This window comes from Zootoca vivipara, chromosome 5, assembly GCF_965207765.1.
Source record: "Zootoca vivipara chromosome 5, rZooViv2.hap1.1, whole genome shotgun sequence".
NCBI lineage: Eukaryota > Metazoa > Chordata > Lepidosauria > Squamata > Lacertidae > Zootoca > Zootoca vivipara.
The window spans coordinates 57667747-57683938 of record NC_142588.1 but is presented as its reverse complement, the minus strand read 5'-3'; the positions used below and the strand labels follow the sequence as shown (position 1 = coordinate 57683938).

Genomic DNA, 16192 nt, shown 5'->3' with positions numbered 1-16192 from the left:
CTTAAGAATGCAACCAGTAGGGCATATTTAGAGACAAAAAGATTGTATGAATGGTCTAAAACTGGCACTGATGGCAAACATCAAGCTGAATTTTTTTTTCCATTACCAAAACTATTGGTTCCCCTACTCATGCTCTCCTAGCACAATTTAGATATCCATAACAAAAAGAAGCATAAATGGTTAGACCATTCCAAATACCAGGGCCGTCTTAAGCATATCCGGCGCCGTGGTGCAAAGATCCCTCTGGCGCCCCCCAGAGTTGTTGACCTTTTTTTTGCTGCCCAAGCGAGGCGGCAAAAGCAACAGCTTTAGAGTTGCAGAACCAGCGAGACTCATGCCTAGAGTGGCAGCAGGTGCACTCCTGCTGCCACTCTAGGCAGGAGTCTCGCTGGTTCTGCAACTCGCTGCTAGTGCCATTGCTTTTGCCGCCTCACATGGAGCTCCTGGCTGCCGCACTCAGCCGGACACCAGACGTTCGGCGCCTGTGGTGGCCAGGCGCCCTGGCGCATTGCGCCACCCAACCCGGGCCTAGAGACGGCCCTGCCAAATACATGAGTACATACAATGCTAGCATGTGCATTTCCAAATGCAATGTATGCAACTGTGCCTCTGTACATATGGAACTCCAGTGACACACCCAGTTCGCTTATCTGCGGAGCGAAGTGCATAGTCACAGAGGACAGCTGGTAGATGCAACAGTGCAATGGGAAAGGAGTGAAGAGACCCTGGGCTTATTCCAGGCAGTCTCACTGGCTTCCTGAGAGTTCCAGGCAGGTCACTTAGCCTCCAGGTCCCTACCAGTAAAATAAAGCTAATAATAAATCTCAATGTCACAAGGCTGTTGTACAGCCTTGTATTTTTACAAGCCTCAAATAGAAAGTCCCAGTGAGCATAAGTGGAAAGGAATGTTATTAACACTCCCTCTTCACAAGTCTTCTACTTTGTTCCTCCTTAGAGCTGAAGATATTGCTGTCCCAGACAAGAGCCACAGTCCCTAGAAAGAAAGCAGACAGCGTTCCTTTATAAATGGGGGCATGCAGCTGTGTTCATCTCAAGATAAAGGCCTCGATTTTATTCCACACTGTGGAACGGAGTCTAATTATACAGGGCAGGACACTGAGACCCCTATAGCAAGTGTCCTAAAAAGAGCCCCCTCTAATTCAACTGAATAAGGGGCCTTAAGCCCTTTCCACTGACAACCCATTATCAGCAAGGCTCATTCAGAAGCTCCCCCCATCCTATAGACCCTCCTCCACTGGAAGCAAAGGGAGGTCTTAGAATCACAGAGCCGTTTCTATGGCAGCCGTCCTTCTCACCCCCACTCCCACTATTATGGAATTATCCCCTTCTGAAATGTCCTGTTGTGCAACACCAAATTCCCTCTCCCTTTCTGCAATGCTTTCCAAACTCTCCAAAATGGTCAGAGGGATCCAAAGAGTCAGCGTAAAAGGCAGCGGTTCAGAGTGAGAGAGAAAAAGAGTGCTAGAGAAACATTGGAATATTCATAAATACCACAGCAACTCCCCCCTTCTGAACAACCCAGCTGGAATGAAAACTGTCTTTCACAGCAAATGTGTTATCTACCCTCCTCTCATGTGAGCAAAATGATAATGGACTATCATCTCCAACAGGGCTCTATATAGTGCAACTCACCCTTCCACTGAACTGGCCACTGTCTGCATCTTCTGGATCATCACTGTTTTTAGCCTTTCTGTCTTACCTACATTTGCTGGCAGTCTAAGAAGCTAACAAGATCTTTACCTCTCTCTTCTACAGGGCTGCAAGCTGCAAGAGGTAAGCACTTTTGTTTCAATGGGAATTATAACCTTGGGGGGTGGGTGGGTGAAAATTGAGAACGTCCTCACAGAGCACCATACTGTTCCTCGGGGCTTACAGATTATACAAGCTAGAAGGGAAAGTACAAGGAGTTGCAGGGACATTTTGATGTTAGAAGTTTGTGCTCAAAATGCTCTGCAACACAGACAGTGCATTCCACTTTTCTTTTGCATTTTGCCTTTCATTTAATGATGCGTACGCATTGCACAGACAGTGCAAGTGATGCGCTTTTTAGCAACTTGTGTGAAAATGGCCTAAAAGTTAAAAACTAGACACAAACAGCATGCAACAGCCAATTAAAGCTCCTCTGATGAACCTATAGTTATCTTCAAGTCATAAGAACAGAGCAACAGCTCTGTAAAAATAGCTTATGCCTGGGATTTTTCCAGTTGACAAAATGTTCTTGCCACTACCGTACGTTTTTGAAAAACCATTCTGCTTTCCTAAGCAGAACCTCCTTGATATCTCAGAAGCTAAGATGATATCTGGGGGCCTAATAACAATGGATTGATGTTATCGTGTGCAAGTAATGATGTTACTTTCATTCATTCAAATTCACCTAGATATACACTTATGAATGATATACAAACCCTGACAGGAAATGAATTTTATTAACAGAAGTAGCATGTTGGAATACTAGTTACTAGTAAGAACACAAAGACTCTTGTGAAAACAGTAGCAATGATCCAGAAGACTGCACACACAAAATGAGTTTGCATAAAACAGACTTAAATGCACAGTGCACAATACAAATGAGCAGTTTTGTGCCAACTTACATTTCTACCTACTGTTTGTGCAATTTGGAAAATTGTGGATAACTTACTCCCAAAACAGAACTGAATAGATAAGGATAGATAAAGCAATTGTTGCTATAGACCCTAACAACTCACTAGTAACACAATCTAAGAGAAGGTGAAATATAAAAATAAATAAAAGATTGTCCAGTAGCACCTTAGAGACCAACTAAGTTTGTTCTTGGTATAAGCTTTCATGTGCATGCACACTTCTTCAGAAGGTGGCCAGTCATTTTCCTATGTATTGATTCAGAACTATTACAGTTGAAGGTTGAACTGCCAATATGAATAACTCCAAGTATAAATGTTTTATATGGCATTCTTAAAATCCCACAACTGCAGTAACTACACCAGTGAAAGACATGTATGAGGGATTGCTTCTAAAACCTCTTCTAGATCACTTTCTATAAGACAGTGAAAGTGATGACAAGAACTATTCATGTATCTCAACCTGTTCTACAGAGGTAGCTGCTCTACAAAAATCTTTCAGTTATTAAGGTTCTGTTTATTTCACATGAAAAGGTACCAAATGGAGGCTGATTGAAATTGCATCCAGTGAAGAACTGTGCAGGTACTGCAGTTCAACACAAGGAGGAGATGCCACCATTCAGTATTCTCCACACCACTGATAAGTTTGTTTGGTGATGGTATGGGGGTGTTTCCAGACTACTGTATTTTTGCACACCTTGCAGATTCAGGTTGCACAAATGAAGCTGATTTGGAGCTCTTGCAAAACAAACCCACTTCCCTAAAATAATGGACTTTCTGTGATAAGGAAAGGGATAGCAAATGTACTGGAAAGTGTGGGATAACACTTGCTTGACACAACATAGTCTTATCTCCCCATAAACAAATCAAGCTGAATGCTCATTTAATAGCCAGTGTCGCCTAAACTCTCCGCAAACAAATCAGGCTGAATGCTGATTAAACAAGTTGTCCAGAAGCAACTGTGGAGACAAAACTGCCTCATGGTGAAAAATTCTCCAGAGTCATTTCATAGAGGCAAACACTAGACAAATACCATGTTAGGAAGCTTCCATGTGTCAGCCCTTTCAGAGAATAGTTTTAAGATAAACAAGTATGCAATTTAAACAAATAGGTTTATTAGGGAGTACATTGCCATATATTTTTCATGTCTGTAACAAGCTCCTAAATTAGGGATCACATGGAAATAATTAGCAAGATTCTTGTGTGTGACATTTAATTGTGCTGTAGATATAAAATAATTTTTTAAAAGTTAACACCGGAGATTGTTTAATGTCAACCATCAAAATTGACTATGAAAAATGAGGAATTAAAAGCCTGCTGTGTTTTTGCAACTTTGAGAAAAACAAGTGGAGAGAATTTCTAAAGCATTTGATGGAGATGTCCTGTTGCCCAACATTTAGGGGAAAGTTTTCTCTTCTGAACAAGGGAAGGCTGACTTCTTGTGTGCTGGGGGGAGAAACTCCTTATTTTGCCTCTCTTTAAAAATGCTGTACAAGAGAGCACTCTGTGGTCAGATGAAGGAATTACACTTAAGTCTATTACAAAAGATTAGAGCTCAAGTTAAGATCCCAAACAATTTTCGGCTTTTACATATTCAGAGAGCAGGAGCCATGGGTCCTTTACCCCAGCATGCTTTGCAGCAACCTGAGAGTGCTTTGATGGCACTTCCTGAAACAATACACAAACCACAATAAAGCTATCCTTTGGGATTCACCCTTATCTGAATTATGTGACACAATTCTCTGACCAATGCTTTTAAAAATGCACATATTAGGGAACATTGTGCAGAAAAATGGATACATTTGTGAAAATAAAATACAAAAAATGCCTATTAGAGAGAAAAGCTTGCAAAAATGTAAATGTTGTCAAAACTGCATACAAACGTGCTCATTAAGAGAAATCTGCACTAAAATGCTGGTTTTGTTTTTTAAATTGCAAGTTGCTGCAGTAAGGTGGATCACATAATTTAAGATCAGAAAAATGAGAAACAGAGAACTGAAATAGACAGATCCTTCCATTCCATCTCTTTGAGTTACACTCTGCTTTGTGATTTTTTTACTTGATTCTAATGAAACATTTTATGCAGCTGTTGCTGTTGTTTCTAATGGGTCATCATAGAGTCTGGCATTTAAAAGAGTCCTGTAATTCTCACTTCTACTGTGCTCTTACGTTTTGATTGCAAGAAGTTGAGAGAAGATGTATTGTATTTTTTGTTCCATAAGACACACTTTTTCCCACCTAAAAAGTAAGAGGAAATGTCTGTGCGTCTTATGGAACGAATGCCTGGTCCCTGGGGCCAAATTGCCCTGGGGAGAAAGGCAGATCGTGTTGTGTTTTTTTTAAAGAGTTAAAGAGTGAATGAGCTGAAAGGAACCCACTCAACAGCTGATTGCAAGAGATTGGGGAGGGAGATAAGAGAGCTAGCTCCCTTCCTGGCCCCTCTCGGCCCCTTGCTAGGCCTCAATTGTTGTCTGCAGAGGGTGACATGTGACTGGCTGATTAGATCAGCGTTTCTCAACCGCTGTTCCGCGTCACACTAGTGTGCCACGAGACGCTGGCTGGTGTGCCGCGACGTGCGGCGACGAGAAGGGCGATTTGCATTGTCACGTGCCTGGCGGCCGCCAAGCAATAACAATGACCCGCCGGAAAGGAAGCCGGCCGGGTCACGACGCGGGGCGAGCGCAGCTCTCAACAGCCACCACCACGGGAGGGTGGTTTTAGACAAACTTAAAGAAGCTGGCTGGATGAGCTCAACCTGAAACTTGCTGAGCAAAGGATTGTGCTGGCAGAGAAATCAGCGGCTTGTGAAGCCTTATTACAGGAGATTGCAACCAACACAGCAATTGGCAAGTGTTTCTTACAGTCAGAATTATATAGTCAATATAGGGCGGCACAGAGTTAATTTTTTAAACTTTTTTAATGGTGGTGTGCCTCGTGATTTTTTTCATGGAACAAGTGTGCCTTGGCCCAAAAAAGGTTGAGAAACACTGGATTAGATTATCTGTCTGGAAACTGTAGAAATAGGTCCCTTTCCTTTCCTATAGAAGCTGCAGAACTGTGAGTTGAACCCCATAAAAACCAGGATTTTTTCCCTTTGCAAGGAAACTCAGCAACTTTGAGCTGATCCTAAAAAATTGAGCTTTCCCCCTTTGCAAAAAAGATGCACAACTCTGAGCTGACCCCCCCCCCAAAAAACGCGGCTTTTCCCATTTGCAAAAAAAGCTGCACAACTTTGAGCTGATCCTTTAAAAAATGGAGCTTTCCCCCTTTGCAGAAGAAGCTTCTTCAAATATTTAAGGGGGGGGGGGCAAAGTCACCTAGGCCTCTAGGAGTTGGCTGCTATGCCTAGGACAATTCAAGAAAGCAAAATATTTTTTTTCTTGTTTTCCTCCTCTAAAAAACTAGGTGCGTCCTATGGTCAGGTGCATCATGTTTTTTTTAAAAAAATGTAAACACCTTAATTAAAAGCACTTTATTGCTAAAAATGCTAACCATTATCTGAGTCTTTGTTTCATCCATCTTGTGCATCCTCTTGTAAGGAGCAGCAGAAGCCACTGTGTGGTAGGGACAGGCTCCTGCAGCCTCGTCTCCAATCCAGCAGTAGCTGTTCCTCCACAATATCTGCAAAGTGCAATACAGTGGTACCTCTGTTTACAAACACAATTGGTTCTGGAAGTCTGTACTTAACCTGAAGCGAACTTTCCCATCGAAAGTAATGGAAAGTGGATTAATCCGTTCCAGACGGTCCGTGGAGTACTTAAACTGAAGCATACTTAACCTGAAGCGAACTTTCCCACTGAAAGTAATGGAAAGTGGATTAATCCGTTCCAGACGGGTCCGCGGAGTACTTAAACTGAAAATACTCAAACCGAGGAATGACTAAAGTGAGGTATGCCTGTCCGTTGTATATCATCCTGTAAACTTTAAAGCTTTAGCCTCGCCCCCCCCCAAAATTATGAACAATTAAGAGATTCTAAGAATCAGTTTATTATACTGCAAAACTTTTAAAAACTAAACTTACTAAAACAAAGTAGAGTACGTACACCTTTAATGGTCAGAGAGCACAGAAAAAGTGTGGCCAAGATCAGGTTCTGAGTATGTACAAAATTTGGCCAATTTTTACTTCTTTTATCTCACGGGGTGCTACTTTAAGGGAGCCCCTCACTATTTGGGGATGGCTTTTTATGAGAGTGGAAGCTGTCAGGAGGAAAACTGGAAACCCCTCTAACATATGCAGAACATGACATAGGAAGCTTTGGATCCTGGCCAACATTCATTACAAACATAAGCAAACCAGCAGGCTTGGCCGATTTCCATGTTGGCTCGTCTACATTGTAATATTCTTCTCTAGCTTTTTCTTCTTTATTATTTCAGGTTCATATCTCAAGTCCCGCAGTGAGGAATGAACAACCTAGCAGACTCTTCAGGCCTGTTCTTCAACACTTCACTGGAAAGTTCAGAACAATGTGGCAAAGAGACCAATACGGAGAACATCCTTTTTGCTACTTTCTACCTTCTCGATTTCATCCTAGCCTTTGTTGGCAACGCTCTGGCTCTTTGGCTTTTCATCCGGGACCAAAAGTCAGACACCCCAGCCAACGTTTTCCTGATGCATCTAGCCATGGCCGATCTGTCCTTTGTGCTAGTTTTGCCAACCCGGCTAGTATACCACTTTTCAGGCAATCACTGGCCGTTTGGAGAGATCCCTTGTCGACTCACAGGCTTCCTTTTCTACCTCAACATGTATGCCAGCATCTACTTCCTCATGTGCATCAGTGTAGATCGCTTCCTAGCTATCGTGCACCCCGTAAAGTCCCTCAAACTCCGCAGATCACTCTATGCCCACTTGGCCTGTGCTTTCCTGTGGGTTATAGTTGCTGTGGCCATGGCGCCTCTTTTGGTCAGTGTGCAGACAGCTGAGATGAACAATACCACCATCTGCCTGCAGCTCTACAGAGAAAAGGCATCACGCCATGCTCTCGTGTCATTGGCTGTGGCATTTACGCTTCCATTTTTTACTACAGTGACCTGCTACTTGCTGATCATACGCAGCCTGAAAAAAGGGAACCGAATTGAGAACCATCTGAAGGAAAAAGCCATCAAAATGATAATAATGGTTCTCATGATCTTCTTGGTCTGTTTTGTGCCCTACCATATCAATCGTTACATTTACATTCTCAATTATGATGGTGTGAAGACTTCCTGTGAAATGCAGCGGATTCTGGCTCTTGGCAACCGAATTACTTCCTGCCTCACCAGCCTGAACGGTGCCCTAGATCCCATCATGTATTTCTTTGTAGCTGAGAAGTTCCGAGAGGCCTTGTGTGGTTTATTTTGCAGCAGAAAAGCTGCAAGGCTACCTTCAAGTTATGATGGGAAAACGAATGACAGCTCCTTGAGCACTAAAACTGAACTGTAACTAATGAAATCAAGTGCTTTTTAAAAGAAAGGCTTTTTCTATCTGATACAATTAAATCTCCAAGATAGCAAAACTGTGTTTCTCCAAGAGCACACTCTGATCTATGCTTCATTCTTGATAAACCGAGTAAGAGATAGTACCGTAATTTTTGCACAACTACCACCAGCAACTGCTAATTCTCAGTGGAAGGTAGACTGCAATCTCAATGTATACAAATATAATCAGCGTTACACTACAATAGCTACCTTTCTGATTGTCTTCAGACAAGAAAAAGAAAGGAAGAAAGCATTTGCTTAATAACGCCATGATTGCTCCATGAAATATTTTTGTACTGAGAAATAACTGAGGCAAATACTTCCGTCTTCACAGTTATGAAACTGCACAGCTAAGATTCAATAGTCCTGAACACTCTAAGAAAGGTGTTCTAAATTTACATCAGCGGAGCTTTAAGAAGATTGTGCATATAGATTTTGACCTGACCTGATAAGAAAAGGAAATCCTCAAAGCCTCCAACACATCTGCAGGAAAGGAGAACCATTTGATTCTCTAGACAGCTCAATCAATTGTCTCATTGTTGACCTTTTGACTACGGACAGCACTAAATTTGATATAAACACCACAGTACAACTTAAAACTCTTTTGTTACAGCCTTGGCTGCAGCTCTTATTTTCAGTAACATTTAGAAACAATGACATGACACAACTTGTTTCATTTTATCTATAAGTTTTTATATGAAGTATATGGTTGATGAATCACATGCACAAGACTAAAAAAATTCTAGGGAGCTTGCTACAAATGAGTAATCTAGTTCAGTTTAACTATTAGGATGCAACTCTTACTGACACAATTGCCCTTACTTAATGCAGACTGTACCTACCATATCCACCGTAATGGAACAAAAATCCTCAGTCAAGACCCACTTCACCAGAAACTTTGCCTGTTGTCTCAATGTAAAGTTGCTACAACTCTGGTATGTCAAGTCTGTGCTGTAATTTTTGATAACTGCTACGTCCAAATCCTAAGCACCTACGTGCTGTGCAACAAATCATTTATACTAAACTCTTGTTGCTATAGCTTTTTTGGAAGCAGTGGTGCAGCTAAGGCTAAACCTCGGGGCCTAAATCTATGACCCTGGAGTCCGGCAACCCCCTAAATTATCACTGGAGAGTGGAAGGTGATGAGGGCAGCAGCAAATGGATAGACCTGATGTCAGCACCTGGGCAGGTATTGATATGCCAGAGTATACATGCTAATGGTGGTCACCTAAATGTATTTTTTTCTTACTTTTTTTTTAAAAAGTTATACAATGAGAGGGTGGCTGGCTAGCCATATGCACAGGTACTGGAAAAATGCAACTTGTGCCGTTGATAAAGATAGTGCAACCCATACAGCACGTTGGTGACAAATATTCACACAGTTGTTCACAAATAATTTTACACCATTTATCAAATTTGTGAGAAAGAGACAATTACTTACAAAGTGCCATGAAAACTTACAAACTACCTAAAATAAAGTGAACTTGTAATATCAGATTTTGCTAGGTTCTTACAAAATCTTGGCTCAGTTTTTCATTTTTTTTCTTGTTTTTTAAATAAGTTCAAGAAGATTTAAGAAGAAGGTAACTTCAACGATGTTCCCGGTAGCGGTGAGGTGCAGATGAACCCGCTTATAAAGTCTTTTATGCTTAAGCCAAGAAATTGTCTTTTCAACTGTATGTAAGTCCATAATTATGAACTTTTGCATCAAATTTATTTCTTTGTAGATAGTGGGAGATTGTATATTTACTTTGTATTTAATTGAACACCTAGAAGTGTATTGTGTTGATTCTAATAAGATTCCATTTGGAATATTATCAGTTAACACTAGTAGACACATTAATGGCTCGAGACTACTGAAGAAGCCCAGAAAACTGTACTCAGGGAGTGTGCTATCCGCCAACCCCAACAAATCAGCCCTACCGGGGGCAAAACTACAGCCTCTCAACTGTATGGACTGCTAGGGCGAAATGGGGATAGAACGCTGGCACCCTGTCTTCTTTATAACCTCATACGCGGGTTCAGCTGCACCTCACAGCTACCGGGAACATCGTTGAACTTACCTTCTTCTTGAACCTTCCTTAACTTATTTAAAAAACAAGAAAAAACAAAAAACTGAGTCAAAAAATTGTAAAACCTGATATTGCACGTTCACTTTATTTTAGGTAGTTTGTAAGTTTTCATGGCACTTTATAAGTAATTGCGCCTCTTTCTCACAAATTTGATAAATGGTGTAAAATTATTTGTGAACAACTGTGTGAATATTTGTCGCCAATGTGCTGTATGGGTTGCACTATATGCACAGCTACAGCTCGTTCTTTATTTTGTATTTCAAACATACATTGTCTTTTTCTACACGAAATTGTGCTCATTGCCAAGTAAATGAGTCTACCATCAGGGAAGCATAAGCAAACCTCATATTATTCCTGTAGTCATTATGATATGAAACGGCACATGCTCAGAGTATTTCTTCTTTCTAAATCAAACCCGTTAGTTTGTTTGATGCTCTAACAAAGCAGTTGAACAGCATAGCACGGCCAGGGTAGGGGCCGGGGAGAAGAGAAATGTGAATTGTATGTGTCACAACTGAAGTAATACACATGGCTACCTAAAAGGAGAGGCCCTGGCTGGATCTGGACACATCAAAGAAGCGTTTCAGTTTAAAGCATTGTAAACAGGGAAAACAGGTAGAGAAAAACAGGACTCCATGTCACCATCTGGTGGCACAATGTTATAACGCACATACAACACATATGAATCACTTTTTCTTTACCAGTCTGGCTGAGTCCTCAGTGAGATAATTAAAAATTACCCCACTATACCCTTATTTAGAAGAAAAGCAAATGTTCAGCTACCATATTATGGAGTCTTGCAACTTGCATGTTAGCTATGGAATCCTGACTGCTTTCCTATACAGTGGTACCTCGGTTTAAGTACGCAATTGGTTCTGGAAGTCTGTACTTAACCTGAAGCGTACTTAACCTGAAATGAACTTTCCCTTTGAAAGTAATGGAAAGTGGATTAATCCATTCCAGACAGTCCGTGGAGTACTTAAACTGAAGCGTACTTAACCTGAAGCGAACTTTCCCATTGAAAGTAATGGAAAGTGGATTAATCCGTTCCAGACGGGTCTGCGGAGTACTTAAACTGAAAGTACTCAAACCGAAGCGTACTTAAACCGAGGTATGACTGTAACAGACTTTGCATTCACTACAGATACTTTGCAACAATGAAATAAGGCACACAAACCATACTTTAATTAGGCTAGTCATCAGGACTACATAGGACATGTATCAGTATAAGACCATTTAAGAAGGTTTATACTATGACCAGATAAACTGCATCACTCTTTCATAACTGTTCTAGTCACTGCCCACCCAAGAAGTGAGAATATAAACTCAGAGACTCTTCTAGCTAGAAATCGCATGCAGTGATACCAAAAGTTAAGATTCAAATGTTGTGGCGCTGTTACTAGGCTGTTGGTTTTTTACTTTCCTTGTTGAAGGGTGTTTGCTTGGGTGTCTATTTTTACTTCATTTAGCTTCATATTTTATACTTTCTTTTTTAAAAAAAATTGTTTATACTTATTAAACATCAAAAACTATTAAATTCAGAGGGGAAAAAAGAAGTTATGTGGTGTGTTCAGTGTGCTGTCTGTCTACCAAGTTGTTTCTGGTGAGTAATTATCCAATCTCAAATCTTCATGTTTACATAGATTATTCCTCTTCAACTCCCTCACATTTTGTCTAAAAGTAATTTGCTCACAACTGAGGATGGTTCTCCATTCATTCTCCAGTTTTCTGCCAATACCTTCCCAGTTCATTTCTGCTATATGCCTCAATGCATTTAAGAGCAAGGTCCAGATTCCTAGCTTATCCCACAAGACTGCCTAACATTTCACACATTTCATATATGCATGCAGTTCACATGCTAAACCATCATACTTAAGAGAGATGAATGTGAGTTTTGGAAGACATTATCAGCTCTGCAAAAGTGCATACGTACCTGTGATTTTTTGGCATCTCCTTCTCTGGGTGTGCACATATTTAAAGCATGCATTTGCAGATCCCACCATGCACCCTGGGGTTTCTCCTTCTAGAGTGTGAAGTGGTCCTGACATCCAAAGAATTATCTCATGTTCATATCCTCTGATCCTTCTTACCTGCCAGCATTCTTCACAAAGCCCAAATCAGCAAGAACCACATCACAGAGCTCACAACGAAAGCATTCTGGGTGCCAGTTATTGTTCATTGCTTTGATGACACGGCCAATGATGAATTCACCTTGGAATAGAAGCACCACACTTCAGTTAAAACACTTGATTTATTTCAGGACTCTTCTCTATGTGTACCACCATCCCCACAGAGAATTCCACGGATGACATATTTTAATCATTTATATTGCAAAGTAATTTACAAATATATTAGAATAAGCCTGCAATTAACTATTATCGAAGAAACTGTGTGAGAGTGACTTAATACCCAAATTTTTCAGGCTCAGGACCAATAATAATAATAATAATAATAATAATAATAATTTATTTATACCCCACCCATCAGGCTGGGCTTCCCCAGCCACTCTGGTTGGCTTACAACAAAATATTTAAATACAGTAATCCATCAAACATTAAAAGCTTCGCTAAACAGGGCTGCCTTCTAATATCCATGCCATTGAAACATAAAAAACTATATTATGAATCTCAAGAACTTTGGCTTTAAAATCTCAAAACTAATTATTTTATTGCTCTTGACCAGAGTGCCTGATGAGAACAACATTCATCATTAATAGTTCTTTCATCTTTGTGTAGCTTTCCTTAAAGAGAGAGAGAAGGCTTGAGTGATCTGCATCTTACCACATTCCCCACAGCATGGCGCAAACAGCATCTGGAAGTCATGCTCACAATACTTCCTCCCTTCAAACTGTAAAAAAAAGATGCAGGAGAATGTATCTTTACAAAATTTCCACTATGGAATTCTAGTTTGCCCACCACAGAGTTACAATTCCCAGCACCCTTAACAAACTACAGTTCCCAGGATTCTTTGGGAAGGGGGTGTGCTTTAAATGTGTGGTGTGTATGACGCTACTGTTACACAGAATGTAGGTGCAATGTTACAGCTTCTACAAACTAATTACCACAATTATTTCAATCACTGCAGTTTTTGGTGTTCCTTTGAAGTAATTTATTCTTAGGAAAGCTAATCCCTAATGCAACCTATTTTGGATCAATATTTTAATAACAATATATTTGTTCTATAAGCAGGTACCACACTCTTACAACACTCTCTCATTTTAATCATATTGGCTGCAGAACAGCGCATGATGGGCGGCAGAGCAAGAGGGTACCCTTATGGATCAGGCAATGTTGCATTTGTTGAGATGGGTCAGCGCAGTGACAGCATTCCACAGGTGAATGGGCCTTGAATTCATCACTTCCCCCCATCCCCACCCTACCCTTCCTCCAATACATCGCCAAATAAAAGAACAGAAACTGTTGCTTCCATGTTTAACTAACCGAAGTTTAGCATCTAATCCCAATGTAGGACAAGCTGTGGTTAGTCTTAACTATGGTTAATCGAAACAAGTCAACTTTGAACTGTGGTTTATGAAATTGGTTTGTTTCAATAAACCACAATTAAAACAAACCACAGTTTAGGGTTCAGGTGTTAATGCTTCTTTGTGGTTAACTGAGAATGAAAATGAAAGCTTCTCATCACATCCTTGTGGCTATCCTAGAGGAGGATGGAGCAAACATAACACGAAACAATAGTTCAGCACTATGTCTGAAGCAGGGCATTATTGACAATACCAGTGTCCTGCCTAGGAAAGCAACACCTCATTAATGACTGAATCATATCAAAGCTAACTGTACACATGGAGGAAATGGAAGGGGGTCATTGACATAAGAATTGCTAATGAATTTTGGATAAACTCCGTGGAAAGTTCAGTCAAGCTTCTTAAAATCATGCAAGTGGAGGAAAAAGTCAAGCAGCTTTTCACGCTATCAGAAAGATGCTGTTCTCACATCATAGAAGAGTCCATCTGGAAACTGGCGGAAGCACTGAGCACAGACAAAGCAGTTTTCATGATATAGTTCCCCATTGCTGTTCACAATTCGCTCGGTTGGATCAAAGCGAGCTCGGCAGCGCTCACACACAGCGTTTGCAAGGGCATCTGACATGTTACTGGGGAACAAAACAGAAAAAGAAATATCACAATTACACACTGAAGCCATCCAAACCACCTAAGTCAAATTAATCAATTAAATCAATGAGAAGTCCACACTTACAAATTTATTTATGTTCTACCATACTTGTGGTATCAGATACAGTATACAAAATTATATATTGAAGGGTTCCATATATGCTCATCAACCCCTCCATGTTAGAAAGCCATATCTTCCAGTAGGTCAGTGGGATATTTTCTGTCAACTTCAGCAATGAGCCTATTTGAATCCAAACTGCAATCATTATTTGAGAATAAGGCCCATAAGAGGACTGAATAAGGCATTTTCCAGCACAAAGTAGAAAACCAAGAATTTGCTTGGCTCAATAAATTTTCTGTGCCCTTTAAAGAATATTCTTTGTAATAGTCAACTTTGCCGATGTCTAGATTTGTCTTAAATGTCACTGAAAGCAATGGAAATTTACAGCAAATATGTTTAGACGCCAGTGTCTCAAGCGGACAATGGAACGAAAAAATAAATAACTGAATGTCCACTTTCAGATAAGTGCTTGACATTACCTTTAGAATCCATTGGCTGGTTTTAAAACATGCTCGGACTGCGTATGGAATTCTGTTATCTGGACAGTCTTGTTTCCAGCCATATCTGCTTCAGATAATCTATGGCTTAGAAATGCTACTGGGTCACAGAGCCAGACACTGTTAATCAACATCACTCATGCAAATAAAAATTCATAAGGAATCTTCTGAGTTTGGAAATAACCTTGATGCTGTGTTCTTCAACAGATGTGAAAGAGTGAACAAACCCCTCCACAGTTTTAAGGTGAAAAGTTAAGCCTATGGGCACTTTCTGAAGCATGGATAATTATGCAAAAGGAAAAATACAAATACTATGCTTTCAAGAGATCTAACCCCAAAGTGTTATCTGTTAGTAGCCTACAGAATCAGCCACCAGGGCTCCTGACACATCAGCAGTTGCCCTCTATCACTGCCTTGGCAGAGCAGAGTCACCCAAGGCCACCTATGCTACTATGGAAAGGACTGGAAGCAAGCAAAGTCACCTTGGAGCAAAATGCAGTTGATTTACTCATGTTGATTTACTCATGCTCTTTGATATTTAAACACAAATATATTCCACAACACAAAGTGCAAAAACTACCAGAGAAGCATGGGTAAATACAGATAATGTAGGACATACTAAACAGGACTCAAACACAATTGAACGAATGATTATGCAAGAGCTGAAGAAGTCCTAATGGGCTTTACGAAACAGAAATGAAAACTCCCACCAAGAGACAAATAATCTGTGTCCTTGCAGGCCCATGTTTTTGTCCTCAGAAACATTTCTGGATTCTAGCTATGCAGGTCTTAAATTAATCTATCCCACGCATCCACCCACACACAGCAGGCTAAAAATGTCAAATGTGAGAGGATTGATCATATTTAACATCATAGTGGCAGCAGGCTTTCATAACTCCCAGCAGAATCTTACAAACAATCAGCTATCCAGACAATCTTATGAGAGCACAGGAAAAATTATAATGAAACTGAGTACAGTAATTAGGTGCTATATCCTAAAACTATCTTGGTATATACGGAGATGTAATAAAACTGATAAAGGGTAAACAGAATAAGTGACTGTTATAAATAAAAATGCCGTTGGTAATGAGAAACACAGATCGAAGGACAGATCGTGAAGGACAGATCGTGAAGCTGAGGCTCCAATACTTTGGCCACCTCATGAGAAGAGAAGAATCCTTGGAAAAGACCTTGATGTTGGGAAAGATGGAGGGCACAAGGAGAAGGGGGCGACAGAGGACGAGATGGTTGGACAGTGTTCTCGAAGCTACGAACATGAGTTTGACCAAACTGCGGGAGGCAGTGGCCTGGCGTGCTATGGTCCATGGGGTCATGAAGAGTCGGACACGACTAAACGACTA

General features: G+C 40.6%; 2 protein-coding genes across 6 annotated transcripts in view; one reads left to right on the top strand and one right to left on the bottom strand.

Annotated features, from left to right (window-relative positions):
• The window catches only part of LIMS2 (LIM zinc finger domain containing 2), a 38644-nt gene that overhangs the window by 9949 nt on the left and 12503 nt on the right, over positions 1-16192 (bottom strand). For all 5 annotated transcript variants that reach the window (XM_088669710.1, XM_060274658.2, XM_035132720.3 and 2 more), the window contains 3 exons: positions 14095-14254; positions 12925-12991; positions 12235-12355 (listed from right to left, as the gene is read on the bottom strand). In XM_088669710.1, the coding sequence (XP_088525836.1) occupies positions 12235-12355; positions 12925-12991; positions 14095-14254 (348 nt within the window). The remainder of the gene's footprint in view (positions 1-12234; positions 12356-12924; positions 12992-14094; positions 14255-16192) is intronic.
• Positions 1660-8684, top strand: GPR17 (G protein-coupled receptor 17). The gene is made up of 2 exons (XM_035132722.3): positions 1660-1794; positions 6993-8684. The coding sequence occupies exon 2, from the start codon at positions 7021-7023 to the stop codon at positions 8035-8037; it is 1017 nt and encodes a 338-aa protein (XP_034988613.1). The 5' UTR covers positions 1660-1794; positions 6993-7020; the 3' UTR covers positions 8038-8684.